The sequence below is a fragment of the Diadema antillarum genome, unplaced genomic scaffold, assembly GCF_040938485.1.
Source record: "Diadema antillarum isolate AM-2024a unplaced genomic scaffold, OU_Dant_1.0 seq00000286_RagTag, whole genome shotgun sequence".
Taxonomy (NCBI): Eukaryota; Metazoa; Echinodermata; class Echinoidea; order Diadematoida; family Diadematidae; genus Diadema; species Diadema antillarum.
Window position 1 is genome coordinate 492592 of NW_027271314.1, and position 23134 is coordinate 515725.

Here is a 23134-nt window from a genome sequence, read left to right on the forward strand (position 1 = left end):
GCGTTCATATAGGACGTCCGATGACTTGCGCTCATATTGTGTCTTCTGTCCTACATGGAGAGGGGTAATTAAGTGTCCGAGTAAAGTCAGAATAAAACGACTGATATTCACAAATTGACGAAAACGGAAGCAACTGAGTCAACCAAATTGGAAACGTTATGACCACCATATAACAAAATACACACGTTTAGATTCATTCGCAATCTCACACTACCAAAATTGCAAATTTAATTGAACGTCATGAGATGATGGACACTGATTAAGAATTAATTGTATCAATGGCTAAAAACTAGGACAGTAGCAAAAGTTGTCGGTGTAATTCTGGCTCTAATGCTTTTGATGGAAACATTACAAGAGTTTCTTGTCTTTAAGGATTTGATAATTGCAACAATAAAGATAAGACAAGATACAAAGGCATGATTTATTGAGTTTCATTATACGTGGACATCAGTGTGCCTAAGCTAATGCACTTTGTCAGGAAGAAAATTCAGCTGTTGTAACCAATGTATATCTAACAATAATGCATAAAACATTGTGTTCACCATTGTATTGATTTTAAGATTTTATTATTGGATAACTTCTTGGCACAATGGACAATGATTTGGAGCATTGCAGCCATTTTCAATTTTTTTTTCCGATCATGCTATTAATACCCGTTAGAACGTACGCTGAACAGGCACGGCAGTCTGCTCGCTGTTTAAAAGATTGCGTTGGTTTTTCGGACATTAAAAACACATTTGCAGATTATTATAGAGATGGTGGTGATGATTTATGGCGTTTTCAGACATTTGCCCTGTGTTGACAAAAGTATTTGATGGTTTAGGGCGTTTATCTAGCCTAAATCGTTGAATATCCATGTCATTGTCAGAGACGAGTAGCGAATCATATCCGTCTGTCAATTATCGTATCAAGCAGTATTCCTTCAACGTTAGCGAGCCCTCATTGACAACATGATTATAATGGGTTTTATGCTGACAACCATTATACGCGTTTGTTAGCGAAAAAGGGGAAGAAAATAGAAGCATGAATTAGAAATATATTGGGCATTCCTAGGTATGTACTGTGCTGTATGCCGACGAAATGTTTTTCAAAGGGCAGCTAACCTTGAATATATAAAGCCCGCTTAATATGACAAGTATCTTTCGAAAGGCTGTTTTCTAGGCGACGTTGTTACATCCAAAAGATAGCATATCCGCTGACTTCTTTGTCGTTTCGTCACGAATTACTACTTTTAAAAGATATCATGTCTCTGACTTTTTCCATCTCATACTGTAAAAGTATCAGATATACATTTCGCATCCTGAAACCACCAAATTAATACAAAATAGAGAACATCTTTACAAAATTGCTCGAAGTTCAAGCTAGGCATTCACAGAGAAAATGCCTGTCGAAATGATTGACGCTCCACTGGATATAAGGGTGACTTCCGTCTTCGAAATTTCAATGTTTGACAAAGGAAGCACTTTCTCGTATAACTACGATGGTTCAGACATACATGGTAGTGCACAGTCACACTTGACGTTCCTATAAAGTTTCTCATTTATAGTATAGGGAGTATATCATCAAGTATTGAAGCTTTATTGTCGATAGATCATGGTTTGGACAAGTTGGACGGGGTTATGTTTCATTAACATGGGGTGCTGCCTCCTCCGACATCAGAGCACGTATGTTCCTTGACATCAAAAAGAACGAAATAATGCCAGATATTGTAGTACTTTTTGAGGAATTTTAAGCAACTTTATGAAAACTTTTGGTTTGAGGTTCCACAATCCTGAATGTAACTCACATGAACGATCAAATCACACAGTCTACATTCTTTAAAGAGAATGTTTTGTTATTGTCCGTTATCTCTGTTATTTGGATATAGCCATTTTCTTCAAATGTGGTATCTACGCCATTTGTAATTTGGACCCCGTCCAAGTACCACGTCATATCAATGGAAGCATAGACGCTTGTAGCCGTGCAGACAGCCGTTGTCTGGCGGTTGGCGCGGACAGGGGTCGAAACTTCCATTCGTATCGTCGTGGAACCTGAAAAAATAAAGCATGGTTCAGATAATGACTATACATAATTATCATTTGTGCATATTCTGACAATTTTTCACGTAATCATTTACTGCTGTATATACTGTTAGTACTTTACATACTCTAGATTGTGACAACTGTTGTTAATGCTGTTGGAGAATGTGTTGTATACTATCATGGCACTATAAAAAACACTTACCATCAACTTGTATGAGAAGTTGTAGATAGCCAAGAATCAGAAATGTTCGGCTTTCCATCTTGCTTCTTACAGCCCTGAAAGAGAGGGGAAGAGAGAATGTTTGCTAAATTGACAAGTGAAACAATATGCCAATCAATCGATGCTGACCATATCGATCCATAATGTCTACAGCATCCTTCGCGAAATAGAAGAGTATAAAAAAAGCCAAGTTTATCACAACATCATGTAACAACCACAAGAGGATTTGATGTTATAATGTTTAAGATTTATAACCTGAATACGAACTACCTGATAGGCAGACTCCAAAATGCAGACGTGTATCTCATCAACTTTCTATTACAGACGATAGGAAAGGCTGTGACGAAGGTATACGCCCTGTGAACTGGATTAAAGAGGATTTTATATAAGATCCATATTACATATCAATCCGCGGAGTAAACCGCCCTCAACATTCTTTTGCCGATATAGAACAGCTCATGAGGATGTTACCACGGGTTGTGTCTCCTCTAAGATGAGAGAGTGTGCGTCATTTTATTAACGCGGAAAAATCTTTCATATCAGTCCGCCGCACAAACCGTTCCCAAGTTAAGTTATTCAAGCTGCATACCACAAAATATCAATTGGAATCTTAACATAAATGTCCACATGTTGGGTTTTGTTGTACCTGCCTTTTCGATATGTTTGATATAATGATATTTTTGAAGGAAATCGATAACTACTATCGCAAACCTTTTTTGTTTTCTGTAATAATAATAATAATAATAATAATAATAATAATAATAATAATGATAATAATAATAATGTCTTATTTATCCAGGGTAGCCTCTTCAGTGTTGTCACTGCTCTACCAGAGGGCCCTGCCATTATTATTACCCCAGCGTTGCCAGGTACCCATTTATACACCTGGGTCGAGAGGGACATTGTGGGTAAAAACATCTTGTCCAAGGACGTAAGCACTGGGCGGGAATCGAACTCGGGTCCTCCGATCGGGAGTCGGGAGTCTTATCAACTATGCCACAGCGCCCCCTAAAGCAGTATGAATTTCTTTCTCCAACTCAATGCTCATTTCTACTCCAAAGTATTCTATAAACGCACCCCTATTTAGCATTCACCTTAATTACCATTACCCTCATTCCCTGACCTATGTACTTATACTATAGCGTCATACCTTCCTGAGGGTCTGATGTGTATGCTATATTGTGTGTTAATCGAAATTAGAAAGCGTGCCGCGTGATGTTTGTGTCAACATGGTCAAAGGGACAAAACTCATTTTATGATTCTTCTTCTTCTTTCCTCGCTGATTCGACCGATGTGTTTATATGCTTGATAAATGGAAGATTCCCACGGAAATCTACCACAGTTTAAGTTGCTTATTGGGATATAGATAAAGTGCGAAGGACACATGATAATCCATACCAGATTTTTGTAGGAAAAAAAAAGAAACATGGAAACCAAATAAACATTACACCACGTGCTTTGTACTATGATCATGTATGAACGTAATGATAGTATATATACTACGTATGATGAGATATATATATTTTTGTCAACATTTTTTTTTTTTTGGGGGGGGGGTTATGTTGATCTTGCGTATATTATATATATATATAGGGCCTATAATATATGTACATTATATATATATATATATATATATATATATATTATATCTATATATATATATATATATATATATATATATATATATATCATACGTATGTTTACATACAGACATATTACATCAATTTGACCAGGGAGGTGACCTCCTGATTTGACTGGCCCTAACTCACAGAAATCATAAAGGGATTGAAGCCATAACATTCATTCCAACTATTATACACATCTATCGATACATAATACACAATATGCAAGTATTTAGCCATTTCATTGCCGAAGTATCGTTTCAAAAATCATCTGCACAAGTAATCTCCACTGGAATATGACATGTCTAATTTTTAGTTATGTCCACGTTATCAAAGCTGAACTACAACAATTAGTATTGTTGAAACACATAGGCTTTCACGTCATGTCCCATTAAGACACGCGTTTATATATTTCGTTGAGGTACTTGACCTGAAATTAAAGATTTTCATTCAAATTTTCACAACACAGTTAAATGATCAAATGATGTAGAAATAACTAAAATTGTGATGCTGTAATAACTTCTCGTAGAATCTACGATTGTATGTGTTTCGCATGCCTTGCATAAGCCTACGTAAAACACTTAAACAGTCAGAACAAAGATTTACGTGGTCAATTGTTCTCACGAATTTAGTTCTTTCTTATCCTCTTCCCCACAGTTTGTAAATGAGAGCTTTCAGCAATTGATACCACGTCTTCATATTACCGAAGAGTACTTAGCACTTTTAGATGATGAGTTTTCCTTCCTGATACCGTAAATGTAGGCCTATATAATCACTGGTGATATTTGCTTATGTAAAATGAATTGCAGTGCATAGCTATTACCGACGGTCTTAACTACGCATCATGTACCCAATCTCAGATCGCGTTACGAATAAAAATATTGTGTTTGGTTTTCAGTGCTGTTTAACACCGGACATACCTTTTATCCATGATCAGGTTACTTTAAATACCACAGAGACAGAGAGACAGAAAGAGAGAGAGAGAAAGAGAGAGAGAGAGAGAGAGAGAGAGAGAAAGATGTATATAGATGTACAGTGCATGTCGCAAAAATCAAATACATGAGAAGACGCAATGAAGATATTTCAGGTGTTCGATGCAACTTTGCTCGAAACCGTAGAAGACTAGGAACGTGTCTAAGGAAATTACTGAACAAGATTACCTGGGTCAGGTTTTTACCTATACCAGTGACAGATTAGCTTCGCTTGTTGTGCTATCATATTTTCAATCAGATTTTCTCACTAATCAGATAGAAAATACATGACTTACAGACAGATTCTTTTTTTCTCTCTCTCTCTGTCTTTCTCTGTCACACACACACACACACACACACACACACACACACATATATATATATATATATACCTGTTTATCCCTTTCGGATTGTAATCTGATGTTTTGAAAGCTATTGTGCATATTGATGGCTGTATTTTAGTATTTTAGATAAAAAATGTTTTTTTTTTTAAATCAAAACTCGAGCGAAGGAAATATTGTGGAGATGTCATTGCATCATACGCAATTGTGCAAAAATCTTCATGTCATTTGTTTCTTTTAAATTAGGAATTACTAAAGAATAATTGATGTTCTTTCCGTTGGTTAAATTTAACTGAATTATAAATGACGGCTCTTGGATGGGAAGTTATATATGTCATGACTAAACTAATGACCGAAACTATGAAACATTCTTTATTTTGGTTAAGTTTAATCCATTGAATCATGCGATGCCACGAAATCATCCCCAAGGTAATTTCAGCATGTGTTTTCCTTAGTCCTCATTATTCACACAAAGTAAGTTGCAATTAAGTAATTTACATATTACTTTGCGATTTACTTAATCTTGAAGAAGAAAGAAAGATGGGTTATCAAAATATCATTCGACCATTTCTTGCATACACTCAATCTAAATTTCTGAATGTTTTCTGAAACGATGTACGTCCTCTGATTTTACAAGAATATGTAGGGGCTGGCTGGTCCACTCTATTGACGGGTGTAAGACCTGTTATTTTTTCAATTCATTTTTTTTTTTTACGACAAAACATATATGTTTCACTTCCTTTGATAACATAGAATAAGGTAAACAGAACATTGTGTAATGAAAAGACTGTACAATAATTGAGGACCTTATAGTAATTATACATTGTAGTAAAAACGAAACAGAAATGGTCGAACTGAAGTACACTTGTACATGTATAACCTTGCTTGAAGTGCGAAAAATGGAGAGACCCACTAAACAATTGCTAAAAAGACAGAGCTTGTAGAATGTGGGCCTCCTCTTGAGTTCTATCAGTGAGTTCCCTCTTTTTAAGTTCTGTTCGTTTGACAAGTTTTTGTTCCACAACGCCATCTTCTGGCGGCCAGTATATTTCTAGATTCATTCATTTGCTTCGCCTGTTGTATTCTCATAACTCGGTAAGAGGCGGAGGGGTACGATCTGATACCATGACAACATTTCGTTTTCAGTTTGATGCTTGATGACATATAGTCATTCTTTATGTAGGTAACAGCATTTCAAGCCAGGAAAATGCACATCGATACTGTACAATATCATCTAAAATATGAAGATAAAATAATAGAAAAATGAAATTTATTAATAGACTGAACGCTTAATGAATGACAAACAAGTAAGGACTACGGAGAGTATGGTAGATTAGTTTGTGGCTTTCCACACGACATACCAACGTCACGGTAAAAAAAAAATAGCAGAAAATGATTAATGACAATGAATAATTCCAGCGCTGACCCATTTTCACTGGAAAATCAGCAAAACACATTTTTTAAACTCCTATTCAACAAGAAAACGGCCGAGTTGCGTGCATGCGCATGACCAGCCAGAGGTATGGCGGGGTCACTCACGGTCGTCTGGTGGGAGGTACCTAACAGCAAAAATAGCTGAATGTTCAACGAAACCCATCGGACAAAGGACCTTTTGCCTTTGGATTCCACCGAAACAACCTCAAAGTAATTAAAAATGATGACCTCGTCATCCAACAGATACCAGGTAGTTGCATTAGAGCATTTTACCCGATATATTTCACGTTGTCTTCCAAAATCTCAATTGTCACTGGTCCTTGAATGACTATAAAGTGCAAATGACTTGTCATGACATGACAAATGATATGGGCTGATGTTTTCATACCCAATACGAAGTCCTTAATTTCAAGACATGATCCTTGCCGCTATTTTTTTTTCAATCGAAGTTTGTTTTTCTCTCTCCTTACCCATTTATTTATTTTTCTACAACGATGATTCATATATACATATATATATATATATATATATATATATATTTATATATATATATGTGTGTGTGTGTGTGTTTATGTGTGTGTGTGTGTGATAATGAGAATTTGATTTCACGCGTTACTTCTACTTCTCAAAACAGATGAAGAGATCACTAATTCATTATTAACGTTCAACAACTTTTAGTCACGGTTTTTTTGCATCACGCGCGTCTTTTTCCGGATTACATGCGACAATTCGTTGGACATTAATAATGCATCACTGATTTCTTCCTTTTACCTATATATATATATGTATATATATATATATATATATATATATATATATATATATACATACATATATATTTCTCTCATTTCTAGTATACATCCCGCTCCACTAAAAATCTGAGACACAGTAGACACGTGGCATAAATGAACACAGAAACGAGTTTCCAAGCATCAAGCACACTGAAAATACATCTATTCTGTAGTTTGTCGGTAATATCGACCACTGAGAAAACAAAATTGAAATGGATACTCACGTTGCAGAAACCAAAACCACGAGATTACAACTCTAAATTACAATACAACACAACGATATAATAGAAATGGCACCGCACTGCATCCTTAGCATTAGAGTTTCCACAATATGCATGCACGATGTCTTCTAGGAATAAGATTCTTGACATCCTGAATCTAAAACAGTTGTGAAGATGTTTAAAATCTGGATTCATTTCGCGATCCCAGGATGAAAAGATATTTCTAATATGCAACCTTTAAGTTTTGCTCTCAATACATTAGAGGGAGAAGCTCCTACTCAATTTCAGATCGAGACCAACCAATTCGTAAACAGATCTACGATGTCTGGCAAATAACTTGTATGAAATGTAAGAGTAATTATGTAAGAAAGTGTACGAATAGAAAAAAAATGGCATTGATATGATATAAAAATAAGTAAGTATATCCGTCAAGATATTAGAATTAGTGACTGCCCGATTTTGCCTTGTTCAACCAGAGAGATGTCATCTATCAGAACGAATCAATGCCATCTTTACGAAAGTGGTTCCTAATTTTCCCTTATCTTTACCGCCTACTTTATGCTCTGCGGAAATTTAGAAAGAAGATGAAAACAGTTGGAAATTTTTGGATGACATATGCAATGAAAACAGTTGGAAATTTTTGGATGACATATGCAATATGAATTAAGTAACATAAGAAAACAATACTTTTTTTCTTTCTGGTCATCATATTTCTATTCGTTCACAAAATGTGGTAAGAACAACAAAAAAATTGCCCTCTTATTCTCTGGGAAGGTACATAACGTAGCTTTTGATTCAATACGAAAAAAAATGAAACAAAATATCCCGCGATTTCACCAAATTAAACATGTAACAGTTTTCACTCTCTGTGACAAAGAAAAGACTTTCTAGTGCCAGTTTTAAGCTCTCGCTTAATTTATATTGTTTGTACAAAGAGACACATGAACGTGTACCAGAATTCATTATCTTAATGACAATTATCCCACATACCACATGTTTTCAAATTAAATAAAGCGGCTTCCTGTGTTTTGCTTTACTTTGCTTTGGTATAGTTGAAGCGTTTAACTCTACATCTACTTCGGTTATAAGTTTTTCTCTTTCAACAAATATTCAATTTTTACTTGAAACAAGCAATAATAATTGAGATAATCTGTGCTTAAACCTATGGTATTTCCGAATAAAAACAGATGACAATTGATTCCGAATAAAGAATTAGCTCGCTGCTATATCACAAGTTCCATTCCGAATAATTTTTACGCAGATGAAAATCTGGCATTTACTCTAAAAGAACCTATCATATCATTTTCCTCATCTCGTGAATGAAAGTGCCTAGTTCATCATGTCAGCCGAGTGGTGTTTCCTCTTCATGAAGAAGGCAAAGCAAGCTGCCATCGACAGGACGAGAACGACGACGATAAGGGCGCCCGTTGTCGATGGTTCTTGGATGAATCCTTTCGAATGCTGCCAAGGATTGATATCCGCTATGACTGTTTGGAGAGACGAGAGTAGGAAAATTTAGTGATTAGAACAATTTAATTTTCGTGCTAGTAACCGTTTCGTTCTGTGTTAATTCATTATTGAACTTGTAAGCTATATTTTTTCAACTTATCCTCTGAAAACAAAGGCTACAAATACGATGTTAAATGATACAAAGGCTCTGAAAACAAAGGCTACCCATACGATGTTAAAAAAAATCATAAAGGCTCTGAAAACAAAGGCTACATAATAAATACGATGTTAAAAAAATATCAAAAAGCCTTCACAAAGTATCCCTGATTAAGACGCAGACATCAAGACGTGCATCTAACTGCAATATATATGATTGTAATGGGTAAGATTACATTTGATTTTGTTACCTGATCTCCTGTTCAAATGTCAAGACCTAAAACAATTCAAAACTGTCAGATTTAAATTGATTTGATTTTGATTTATTCGCGAAATGCATGTTACACAGTATAAACACATGATAATATTATATTTTAATGTGTGTTTTTTTTACATGGAATAGTCACTTATGTGTCATATAAATGTATTTGAATTAGGGTGGATCGTCCTAAGCAATAACAAAGCTTGACTGTAAAGTCCACGCAGTGTTATACATATATGAAAATAAACATTACATAATAAATTTTATATAAAATATGCTCTACAATATTTTGCGTGTTAAGTACATGATATAGGTTTTCAAGTGTTAGTTCTGGGTTGGGGAACATTATCTTAACTATCTCCTGTTATGATACTGATGTAAACATTATTTTTTGGTGGTTTTTATTTTTGCTTGTTTAGATACTTCTGACCTATCTTATCAGGTGATAATCTATAATCTAGGTCCCAAAATTACCGTCTATATACATGTGGGTCTACATATTTCACTGCTCGGCAATACCGAAATTTCGAAGTAACGAAAGAAAACCGCCGGTCTAGAGGACTTCGTTATAACGGGAGTGCATTTGTACCTGTAGGGCAGAATGTCCTTGACTTTGTGGTTGATCCGAAATCGTTTTGACCTGTACAGGTCACCCTGGTGCAGGTCTCAGGACGAGGGTCAAGGGTCACAGATGACGAGTTTGACGATGACAGTATTCTACCACTTGCTGTGATGAGAAACGTGTTGATTGGTGGGGTGGGCTGATACCGATCTTCAACGTGACAGGAAATCGAGAGTACGTTCCGATAATCTTCCCCTACCAGCTCCTCGAACTCAATATCTATAACATCACCTGTCAAGTTTGTATAAAAGTAAAAAGAAAAGACTCAAAGACATCCAAAAATAATTAAAAAAAAGGAAACACAAAAATAAAAAGTTACAGGGATGTATCATGTACGAGCATTAAATTCAGTAATATCCCTATACCGGAAAGAACACAGTGTCCCACAGTGTGTTCACGATGTATTCACATTGTCGGTTATGTGAAAATGCTCGAAATCTAACAAAGTGAAGATGACAGATTGTGGTGTAGTTTTTTCACAGAGTGATCACATAGTAATCAAATGCTCTGTTCACCTTGTGTTATGATGATTCACACTGTGTACTGATTATTCACAATGTGTTCACATTGTAAAAACGCATTAAATCTTTAAAAGTAAGCTAAACGTGTAGTTAATATCCTTTCTGTTAAAAGAACTGATACAAGACTGTCACCGAGAACGGATCTGTCTTAGTGACAAATTGATGTCCTTCGATCCATCTTCGTCTTAAAGAATTCTTTCCAAATTCATTCATAGAAATATGTATCAATGGACAATATTCAAAGCTGACTTTAGTCATATCTATTTCCCATACGTTAATACCTCCTCGGCAATATATATCGGAAGAAGTCGTCGCACCTAGGGCGTTTCTCCCCGTACACACCACGTTGATACACCTATCCGAACGTGACGTAAAGACGGCGTAAGGTGCATCTGAAGACGACACAACAACGTCATCAATCTCGATTGTGTATGAGTCGATAGGTATCGGTGATTGATGGACAGGATCGATATGACAAGTGATCGTCAGGTTGTTGTTGTTGTTTTCTTCTGGTTCCTCCGTGTATTGTATGGTTATGATATCTTCTGCAGGAGGGGCTGAAAATGAGGAATTAACATTAAATATTGGTATCTCCTATTTCAACACAAATCCATAACCTCATAACTTTGGAAGTTAGCTGGGAGTCGTTATTGAATGTATTCAAAGACAATATATTCCAGTCAAGCTATCAATGTCAGTATTATTTTTTATGACATACTAATATGAGAGATATGAATATATATGCATCTTTGAAAAAAAAAGGACACATAAAAATATATTTATCTGACCACAGATATTAGATTCATGTTTTTCTTAAAGACTATAGTCAAAGAAGGAGAAACAAAGAAAACCACAAGGAATACAATGCTGACACTTTGTATCAAGAGAAATCATAAAGCTCCGGAGAACTGCATCTAGGACTGCATAGTCTTAACATAAACCCTTCGATACATACCTCCTGGACAGTAAGATGAATTTGATGACGTCATTCCGTACTGGTTTCTACCAATACATGTGATATTAATGCATTTATTTGGGAGTGGAGATATGATGACTGAAGACTGGTTACGTGAAGCCCGAAGGGTAGTTTCCACAGTCAGGACCTCATATTCCTCTATAGGTGGATATGGTTGATCAGAAGGATCTACGTGACAATGGACAGTTATGTTGCCCGGATAGTCCGCCTGTCGATTTTCTACAACTTGAATTGATATGATGTCAGCTGCTGGTGAATCTGTACATTGGAATGATGAAATAGGATTTTCATCAGCCAAAAGTCACAAAAGGGCGCTGAGCGAAGAGGAATCTGGTTCTGGAACCCAGAGTGAGGAAAGGGTTTATGTGTGTGTGTGTGTGTGTGTGTGTGTGTGTGTGTGTGTGTGTGTGCGTGTGTGTTTTTACGAAGTAAGATTATTATTTGAGTGGGTTCGGCAGCTCCTTATCTTTTAAGTTTGTTTTACTCTACCTTCTGTTTAACGTAAAAACTACATTCGGTACTATCATCGATCAGGTTTGTGTAAATTATGTGAAAGCAATCAATAATAGCAGTAGCAGTATCATCATCATCATCATCATCATCATCATTTTGTGTCATAACAGAAGTTTAGCTGTTCAATGATTACCGTGAGGGCAAAAGTTCGTGGAGCTCGTCGACGATCCGATGTCGTTCGAAACTGTGCAGCTGACGTCGATGCATTTGTTGGGACGAGGGGCGAGGAGGGCCACGGAGCTGTTCGATGATGACAAGGTAGTCTCATCGACTTCGATCTCGTAGGTGTGGATGTACGGGTTGGGCTGGCCGTTGACATCGACGTTGCATATGATGAGGAGACTTTTCAGCGCTGTGCATTCTTCAAGCTCCCGAAAGTGAACAGAGACTCCTCTCTGATTGGGTGGGTCTGTACAAATCAAAATCAGGATATTTTCCCTCAGTTCATTCTTTGTGTTATGTGTTGTTGTTCTATTGGTTTCTTTGATCTTTTGAAAACCATACTCGTACAGTAGTAATACGGCGATGTAATTTGTGGTACTGCATGAAGCACAGGCGATGTAATTTGTGGTAGCATGAAACACAGGCGAAGACTTTCACGTCATAAGCAACTTAAAGAATGGATAGCAAAACTCACACTGCACGTCCAAGTCGTGTGCCGTTTGGTTTCCATAGACATTGCACTGGAGAAGTTTCCCGTTCATATCAGAGTTGGGTGAAAATGTCAAAACACTGCGAATGTTATATTTCTTGGCCCTATAGTCAGTGTACGTTGCCACCCTGTCGTTGTTATTGTGAACTGAGGCCGGAAAGAAGGGGGGGGGGGCAGAAAAGACAGAAAAGTACACGAAATAAAAAGTCAGCAACATGCACGCCTTGCTACGACTTTTTGAGCCTTTTGTTGTAAATCAGTATTAAATGATGGTTTTATGCAATGAAATGACAGGTATTCAAACTTGAAAACTCTATAGTATTCTCATTCCAGATATGAGGGATGAAGTATTGATGACATAGCAAGGCTCGACATTTACTTTTCTTTCTTGTTTGCCGGAACGAAATTTGATGGCTCGACACAATGAAAAGAAAATCAAATATATGATAATTTATAAACCACGATGATTATGTAACGATCTTAGGAAGTGCTAAAGAAAAAATAACAAAATAGATTAATTTGAGAAACATCAACATAAATATGAATTATTTCAGGTGTGAAAAAGAGATTCAAATACTATGAGTAAGTTTAAAAACTCCTACAATTTGAATCACAAACCGAGGCATAAATATGATTTTTATTTTTCAGTGGCACAGTACATTCAAGAAATGATTAAAGGTATACCTTGTGTGTTTTCAGTTAGATAAAATTTGGGAGTAAACTTAAGCCGTGAAAAAAAAACACTTTGGCCAAATTTGGCTGTTGACTAGACTGTATTTGTTTGCGAAGAGTAGCGGTGAGCTGGCGACCTTAATTTGTCGCGGCCTCTAACTGAGATGCATACAGTAACTAAGTTACAAATTATTCTTTCATTTTTTGGACGAAAAGTACACATAGAAAATGTCTTGGTAGCCCGATCGGGCCACCAATACATTTAATTTCTTCAGTAATGGTGACCAAACATCTACTTCTGGGGGCCGCGAAACATCGGGCAACCGTTAATGTCGAGAGCCTTGGATATGTTTTTCAGGCTTGGATTGACTAATTTCATTGTTTTATCATGTTTTTCATATTAAGAGCATTCATTTACTTCAAATACACTCATACATCGAAATATTGTCTTGTAAAATCTTTTTAATCATTTTAATCAAATAATGTAGCATACGCGCATTTGCGTATTCCTTTGTTTGCGTCGTTTTCTATCTGATGGCTAGATAGCCCATATTCAGCTGCACGAGCTGGTCTTCCTTGCATGGGTCCAGTTGGATGTGAGGCGAGCCACTTTATGGAGTTATGCACCCTGTTCTTTACGATGAATGAATTGAGCAGGATTGCTTACGTGCATGAGCTATGACTCTCTCACACACTGGACTTCCATTTTATGTTCTATCCGAGGGACTGAGTGTTTTCCTCTTACTACAGGGGGCGGTATGATTACACGCAACATTGCTTAGTTAGACTCTGGAAATGAACCCGACCGATAATAAAAATCACGAGTCAAATTCGATTATAAAAATAATGGGTAAAATCACTCTTGCTTATACATATCTGTATTATGAAATTGAACACTCATTCGTGAAAAGCCATTGCCGAAATCTATCTTGAAAGTGCTTTCCAGTGTTTACTTCTCCCATCGCAATAATTTCAATGCATAAATGTGTTAATGAAATGATATGAAATCAAATCAGATCAAACCATATCAAATCAAATGAAATTATTCATATTCCACTTTGTGGACATTGTATACATACAACGTACAGTGACATTTGTTAAAGTGTTATGATTGTAAATGTGGAGGAGACTACTAAGAAGCAGTGCTTGTAAAATGTAGATCTCCTGGTATATCAATGAATAGAGACAAATTTATATGATTTAACGATATCAAAAGAAAAAGCAAAATGCTAACGATGTACAAGGGCCCTGTGCATGAATACATTTTAGAAGGTTACATATAGGATTATATTAAATGAGTTAGTCAAATACCGGTTAGTAATTGGCTAAACACAGTCAGGTGATGGAGGTACAATCGTTATGTTCGCCCATGGCAAACATACTTGTAATGTTCTCCCATGGGAAAACATTTTCACGCGTAACAAATGACAGAAGGCCTAGGACCGCGCGCGCACAGTCAGCTGACAGTGCATTTGGCTCTGCGCGATCAACGAGCTGTGCTGCTGGTGGTTGACGTTGACGTATGTTGGACTAACCCATATGATATAACAGATGATGACTTTTGTTGTCGGGAACATGTACCAAACGTTCCACCCTCAGGGTTTGAAATGCTATTTCGGGAGGATATAAGTCCCTCGACTTCGTCTCGGGACTTATAAGCTCCCTCATATAGCATTTCAAACCCTTCGGGTGGAACATTCGGTATGTTCCCTCCCCCGCCAGTCATCATCTATATAATGTACAAGGTACTTCGGCCGTACATATGCCAACGATCAAAATCATGAATTAAACAAAATATTTTCAGTCGACTATACCTTACTTTTTTAATGCTACTTGTAAACAATGGCTAAAGCACACAGACTTAAAACTATCAGAAAATTATTTGTTAATACTTTTCAAGAAAAATTTCTAACCTTAAAGCTATCAAAGCTTCGTGTTTGTTTTTAATGATTGATCGGAAGAATTCTACTCATAGCTTAGGAACGGTAAACATAAAATTTATATTGCCAAACCTTGTTTGCTTTGTTGAGTAATTATGCATAACTTTTTTTTGGGTACATTTCCTTAAATACAGTGGAAGTAGCATTTATATCTACATCATGCATAAAACAACCCAGCTGAAGTCGAAAGAAATCAACGATCTTAAGAATGCAAGTTTCTCTAAACAAGACATAATTATATCAATGTATATAGTATATTGTGAACTATAAGCGGCTTTGAAATGGCATATTAATCGCATTGCTCTTTTCTGTCCCAGAAGTATAATGTATTATCTTTTTCTCACTGTATTGGCCCCATTTTTTTGCGCAGTTTCATGACGGAAGATCAGCATGATGACTTTTACAACATTTCTCACAGCAGTACATAACAATGCTTACCCCGACGTCCACTACACCTCACGCCCACGTCCTCGCCATGACTATCATCTGGTGAATCATGCTTGCACCCCCACGCCCTGTGGAAGCAATCTCCCAAGAAACTCTCATAACCAGAACACCACGGTCCGTCCAGCCAGATTTTGCCCGTCCCTTGTCCAAAATGAGCGCTCCCAAAGAATCTCTCTGCGGATTCGAACCCCAGCTGTCTGCACACTACACGTGCGTCACGTATGTCCCAATCGTCGTCGGTCAATGTGCCCCAAACACCATTACACAAGATCTCAACTCGACCCTCGTGATCTCCAGAGCCTCCTACAAGTCTCACTGGTTGTTCAGGTGCCGACGTGACAAAAACAGACATAGTGATTATCTAAAGTAATCCCTTGCAGTGACATGGAAGCGATGAATCGACACTGACAGATGCAGATTAAATTTTGATTTCGAAAGTGGAGCACTTTGTATCCTCATGTTTACAGATCGAAAATGTAATGTTGACCAAGCTCGGAAAATTGCTCTTCGTAAGGTGAAGCAATACATTGTGAAAGGAGTTCATATAAATTATTTGGAAAAGACTTGAATAGAAATCTCCTCCTGACATGCCCCATGACATAATTTAATGAATCTTAATCCTTCTTTCCAATAAATTGACAGAATAATTCATTTCAACTTTGTAATCTCTTACACAAAAATAAGAATTCTACAAGCTACCAGAATACGTTGACACATGTCCTTATCTATTCATTTCAACACGAAAGACCCGTTCAGTATTAGCTGTATTTCAGTGGGTCAGTGCATAAAATTGATAAGAATTTACAATTCAAAGGTAAAACCGGATTAAAACAAACTTCATACAGTACATCAAAACACGAGATATATGTATACAACATAAGGAAATGTAAAAAGAAAAAAATAAATCGTACATAAAATTATCATTAACATGAGATTGTAATAACATAGTGCAAGTGAAATGAATCAAAAATAAATTTAAAAAAGAAAAAGAAATAACATTGGCGAAAGTGAAACATTATGAAAAACGAAAGAAAAAATGTACGTACCTATATATAAAGTGATCAGTTTAGTTTGGCGAATACAAAACAGAAATATATCGCTTTATTTCATTGCAAGGTAAAGAATAACATAATAGATAATATCACATCACAATATAATATATCTCCACTAGATACAATCACATATGAATAATATACCTAACATAGATATACAGTAATTCATATACATATATGCTAAAATTTTCCAAATCTTCAATCTATTTTTTGAAGGTGTGATTTAAAAGATTTAAAATTACTGATTTCTTTCAGGTGCTTTGGTATCATGTTCCAAACCTTAAACACTCTATAAGATAAACGTCTATGCATGAAATTAGTCGGAACTTTTGGTAAAACACAATTTCGGCCTGAACCTCTGACATCATATATTGCACATTAATAATATAAAATCTATCTAAGAGATATGTAGGAGCGCAAAATGAGATGTCTTAGACATCATACTGAGTAACTGCTTCTCTCTTCCGAAATCATAGTAATGTCATTCATGCAGACAAAGGGCTCATTACAGCTTATATTGTAAAGACGGATCATTAAAAAGTGACAATGATATAAATCTTAGATTGCAACATTTATTGCTTTGGTTGAACCTAAAGAATCCTTGTTTGCATCTTTCCTCATGAGCCTTTTAAGAAAATAAAAACTAATAGGTTTACATTCCGTTAGTGGCATCCTTCCAAATGATAAATGATACTCACGTTTTCCGCCTTGGCACGACCTATCACAGCGTTCATATAGCAGGTCCGATGACTTGCGCTCATATTGTGTCTTCTGTCCTACATGGAGAGGGGTAATTAAGTGTCCGAGTAAAGTCAGAATAAAACGACTGATATTCACAAATTGACGAAAACGGAAGCAACAGCATGAACAGAGTAAACCAAATTGGGAACGTCATGACCACCATATAACAAAATATGCACGTTTAGATTTATTCGCAATCTCACACTACCAAAATTGCAAATTTAATTTAAGTTCAGATGATGGACATTGATTAGGAATTAATAATATTGATGGCTAAAATCTCGGACATTATCGATAGTTGTCGGTGTAATTCTGGCTGTAATGCTTTTGATGGAACCATTAAAAGAGTCTCTTGTCTTTAAGGATTTGATAATTGCGATAATAAAGACAAGTCAAGTCACAAAAGTATGATTTATTGAATTTCATTATACCTGGACATCAGTGTGCCTAAGCTAATGCACTTTGTCAGGAAGAAAATTCAGCTACTTTAACCATTACAATTCTAACGATGATGTATAAATCCTCGTGTTTACAATTGCATTGATTTTATGATTTTATTATTCGATAACTTCCTGGCATAATGGACAATGATTTTGAATATTGCAGACATTTTCAAAAAATTTTCCGATCATGCTAGCAATGCCCCTTAGAAAGTACGCTGAACAAGCACTGCAGTCTGCTCGCTCTTTAAAAGATTGCGTTGGTTTTTCGGACATTAAAAACAAATTTGCAGACTATCATAGAGATGGTGTTGATCATATATGGTGTTTTCAGACATTTTGCTCTGTTTTGACAAAAGCATTTGATGATTTAAGGCGTTTACCCTAGCCTAAATCGTTGAATATCCATGTCATTGTCAGAGACGCGTAGTGAATCATATCCGTCTTTCATTTATTGAATCATGCTGTATTCCTTCAACGTTAGCGAGCTCTCATTTACAACACGATTATAATGGGTTTCTTGCCGACAACCATTATACGCGTTTGTTAGTGAAAAAGGGGAAGAAAATAGAAGCATGAATGGGGAATAAATTAGGCATTCCTAGGTGTGTACTGTACTTTATGCCGACGAAATGTTTTTCAAAGAGAAAATTAACCTTGAATATATAAAGCCTGATTAATTTGACAAGTATCTTTCGGAAGGATGTTTTCTAAGCGGCGTTGTTAAATCCAGAAGATAGCATATCCGCTGACTTCTTTGTCGTTTCATTACCAATTACTCCTTTTTAAATATATCATGTCTCTTAACTTTTTCATCTCATACTGTAGAAGTATCGTATATACATTAGGCATCCTAAAGCCTCCCCAATTAATAAAAAGTACAGAACATCTCTTTAACATATTTTCGTAGTTCAAGTCAGGCATTCACATAGAAATTGGCTGTCGAAATGATTGACGCTCCACTGGATATAAGGGTGACTTCCGTCTTCGAAATTTCAATGTTTGACAAAGGAAGTACTCCTCGTATTAATACGATGGTTCAGACACACATGACACTGCACAGGGACACCCGAAGTTCCTATAACGTTTCTCATTTATGGTATAGAGAGAATATCATCAAGTATTGAAGCTTTATTGTCGATGGATCATGCTTTGGACAAGTTGGACTGGGTTATGTTTCATTAACATGGGGTGCTGCCACCTCCGACATCAGAGCACGTATGTTCCTTGACATCAAAAAGAACGAAATAATGCCATATATTGTGGTACTTTTTGAGGAATTTAAAGCAATTTTACGAAAACTCTTGGTGTGGAGTTCCACAATCCTGAATGTAACTGACATGAATAATCAAATCAAACAGTCTAAATTCTTTAAAGAGAACGTTTTGCTATTTGTCCACTATCTCTATTATGATGATATAGCCATTTTCTTCAAACGTTGTATCCACGCCATTTGTAATTTGGACGCCGTCCAAGTACCACGTCATGTCCGTCGAAGCATAGACGCTTGTAGCCGTGCAGACAGCCGTTGTCTGACGGTTGGCGCGGAGAGGGGTCGAAACTTCCATTTGTATCGTCGTGGAACCTGAAAGAATAAAATACGTTTCAGATAATGACTATACTTGACATAATCATTTTTCTTGCATATCGTGACAATTTTTCATGTAATCATTTACTGTTGAATATTTGTTAGTACTTTACATGCTCTAGATTGTGACAACTGTTGTTGATGCTGTTGGAGAATGTGTTGTATACTATCATGGCACTATAAAAAAACACTTACCATCAACTTGTATGAGAAGTTGTAGATAGCCAAGAATCAGAAAGGTTCGACTCTCCATCTTGCTTCTTACAACCCTGAAAGAGAGGGAAAGATAGAATATTTGCTAAACTGGCAAGTGAAACAATATGCCAATCAATCGGTGCTGACCATAACAATCTATAATGCCTTGAGCATGGCGTGAAATAGAAGAGAAAAGAAGGAGCCAGAATCATCATAACATCATATAACAACCACGAGTGGATATTGATAATATGATCCTTAAGATTTATAAGCTGAACACGAACTACCTGATAGGCAGACTCCAAAAAGCAGACGAGTGTCTCATCAACCTTCTATTTCAGACGATGGGAAAGGTTGTGACAAAGGTATACAACCGATGAACAGGGTTAAAGAGGATGTTATATAAGTCCATATTACATATCAATCCGCGGTGTAAACTGCCCTCAACATTCTTTGGCCGATATAGAACAGCTCATGATGATGACAGCACGGGTTGTGTCTCGAGTATGCGTTATTTTGTCAAGACGGAAGAGAAATATTGATATCAGTCCGCCTCGCAAACCGTTCTCAACTTTAACTATACAAGTTGCGTACCACAACATATCGACTGGAATTTACATATAAATCAAGTAAATATTAGGGTACTTGTCATGAATTGTGCACATCTGTATATCATACGCATTGTAAAAGTGTTTAGCCATTTATAAATAAATTTCTTCTCATTTCATTTTGTTGCCGAAATATCGTTTCAGAGAAATCATCTGCACCATGTACTCTCCATTGGCATACGAGATGTCAATTGTTTTAGTTTTGTCCGCGTTATGAGAGTTGAACTGCAAAAAATGCCAATCAAAAGGTTTTCATATAATTTCCTAATATGCGTTCTCTGTCGTTGAGATATACTTGACCTGAATTTAAGAATTGCCCAATAAAATTTTTACATCACAGTTAAATAGTCGAATCATGAAAAATTATAGCAAATGCCGATGCTGTATTATAATGACTAATGAATATATGAATTATTATATGAGTCTATATGAATCTAAGAAATCTATATACTTGTGTGTGTTTCGCATGCATGCGAAATACACATACATAGTCAGGACAAACGTCCATTTTGCATGGTCATTTGTTCTCCCGAAATTAGTTGTTTTGTATCTTCTTCTCGGCACTTTGTAAATGAGAGCTTTTAGCATTTAGTATTACGTCTGCACGTAAATTCATATTTTTTTTATACTAATAAGCAGATATAGGCCTTGACATGCATATGATAGTTATGTACTTATGTTAAGTAGAATGAATCACACTGCATAGAGCTAACAAATTCTCTTCACCACGCTTGATGTAACCAATCTCAGCCTCTCGTTACGAATAAAATTATTGTGTTTGGTTCTCTGTGTTGTTTAACAACGGACACGTCTTTTATCAATGATCGAGTTACTTTCAATTTCACAAAGACAGAGAGGGAAACACAGAGGGAAAGATGTATATAGATGTATATCGCAAAAATTAGATACATGAGAAGACGTAGGGAAGATAATAACCGTAATTCGATGAAACTTTGTTCGTAGTCGTAGCAAGAAAGAAATGCAACCAAGCAATATTTTAGACACGTTTCTATCCTTGTACGATTTCAAACAAAGATTCATGGAACAGCGGAATTGTCTTCACTTCGATGAAACTCTAAAAAGAAAAAAAAAAATGCATTTAGTGTGACACAGCGATGTGCGTACAAAGTATTGAAAGTAACTTGATCATGGATAAAATATACGTCCGGTGTTAAACAGCACTGAAAACCAAACACAATATTTTTATTCGTAACGCGATCTGAGATTGGATACATGATGCGTAGTTGAGACCGTTCGTTAGTTGTATGCACTGTGATTCATTCTATATAAGTAAATATTATGTAGGCCTACATGCGTATCTGATTATCAGGGAGACAAACATTATCATCTAAAAGTAGGAAGTAATATGAAGTCATGGTATCAAATGCTGAAAGCTCTCATTAACAAACTGGGAAGAAGAGGATATGGAAGAACTATATTCATGAAAACGACTGACAATACGAGTCTTTGTTCTGACTGTGTAAGTGTATTACGCATACAAGACATGCAAAAACATAGCATCATAGATTCCAGGAAAAGTTTACAGCACCAGCATTTTTTTTTTAATTTTGTCACGATTTAACCATTTTTATTGTGAAATTCAAATGAAAATAATGATACGTAATTTCAGGACAAGCATCCCTCAACAAAAGATAACGCGTGTTTGATATGATAGAAAGCCTCTGATTGGCTCTTTTTCAATCATATAGATTTTTTATAATTTAGCTCTGATAAAGCAGACATGCCATGACCAAAAAAATGGACACTCGTTTGCCAATGGAAATTACAAGTCCAGCTGATGATTTCGGAAAGACATTTCGGCAACTAAGTGGCTAAACTCTTGTATTGTTTATGATGTAGGCCTATTGATAGATGTGCACTATGGTTGGAGTGAATATTATGGCTGCAAATGACTTCTGTTAGTTAGATTTAGTCCGAATGAAGCAAACTATTGCATATATATATATATATATATATATATATATACATGTACATAATTATATTTATAAAGATCAACCCCCCAAAAATGTTGATAAACAAAAAAAAAGTTATCACAAATATTTGCATATACACGATTAAACAAATACAATGCCAACTGTTATTACGTTCATACAAAGCATGTAGACCATATGCCATGTGGTGTACCGTTTATTTGGTTTCCGAGTTCTTGTCGAGTTTTTCTACTTTTTTTAAAGAATGTGGTGTGGATTATCGTGTGTTTTTCTGAGTTTGTCTATATCCAAATCGGCAAATTGATCTGCCATAGATTTTCGTGGGAATCTTCCATTTACCAAGCATATTTTGTATACATATCAGTCGATTCAGCTTGGCAAGAAATAAGAAGAATCATAAAATGAGTTTGGTCCCTTTGACCATGTTGAAACAAACATCAAGCGGCACTCTTTCGAAGTTTGATTAACATAGGATAAAGCATAACATGAGACCCTCAGGAAGGCATGACGCTAAGTACATAGGTCAGGGAATGAGGGTAATGGTCATTAAGGGGAGTGCTATAGGGGTGCGTTTATGAAATATTTTGGAGTAGAAATGAGCACTGAGTTGGAGAAGCAAGTTCATATTGCTTTACAGAAAAAGAGGTTTGCATCAGTAATCATCGATTTCTTTCGAACATATTATTGTATTAAAGATATCGAAGAGACGGTTAGTCTATGACAGAAT

General features: G+C 36.1%; 2 protein-coding genes and 1 long non-coding RNA gene across 4 annotated transcripts; all 3 read right to left on the reverse strand.

The window, feature by feature from the left end:
* Window positions 1-1591: 1591 nt before the first annotated feature.
* LOC139730016 (uncharacterized) lies at window positions 1592-2579 on the reverse strand. Its single transcript, XR_011710900.1, has 3 exons — window positions 2512-2579; window positions 2224-2297; window positions 1592-2030 (listed from the first exon to the last, which is right to left on the reverse strand). It is a non-coding gene; the product is annotated as an uncharacterized lncRNA (long non-coding RNA).
* Window positions 2580-8843: 6264 nt separating this feature from the next.
* LOC139730017 (uncharacterized) lies at window positions 8844-11719 on the reverse strand. 2 transcript variants are annotated; one of them, XM_071640937.1, is made up of 4 exons: window positions 11587-11719; window positions 10949-11188; window positions 10078-10341; window positions 8844-9108 (listed from the first exon to the last, which is right to left on the reverse strand). In XM_071640937.1, the coding sequence occupies exons 1-4, from the start codon at window positions 11618-11620 to the stop codon at window positions 8951-8953; spliced, it is 696 nt and encodes a 231-aa protein (XP_071497038.1). In that variant the 5' UTR covers window positions 11621-11719; the 3' UTR covers window positions 8844-8950. The 2 variants fall into 2 exon arrangements, with proteins under 2 accessions (XP_071497038.1, XP_071497037.1); XM_071640936.1 differs by having other exon boundaries at window positions 10913-11188.
* A 523-nt stretch (window positions 11720-12242) lies between these two features.
* On the reverse strand, window positions 12243-16183 carry LOC139730028 (uncharacterized). Its single transcript, XM_071640944.1, has 3 exons — window positions 15823-16183; window positions 12758-12919; window positions 12243-12529 (listed from the first exon to the last, which is right to left on the reverse strand). The coding sequence occupies exons 1-3, from the start codon at window positions 16181-16183 to the stop codon at window positions 12243-12245; spliced, it is 810 nt and encodes a 269-aa protein (XP_071497045.1).
* Window positions 16184-23134: the final 6951 nt, after the last annotated feature.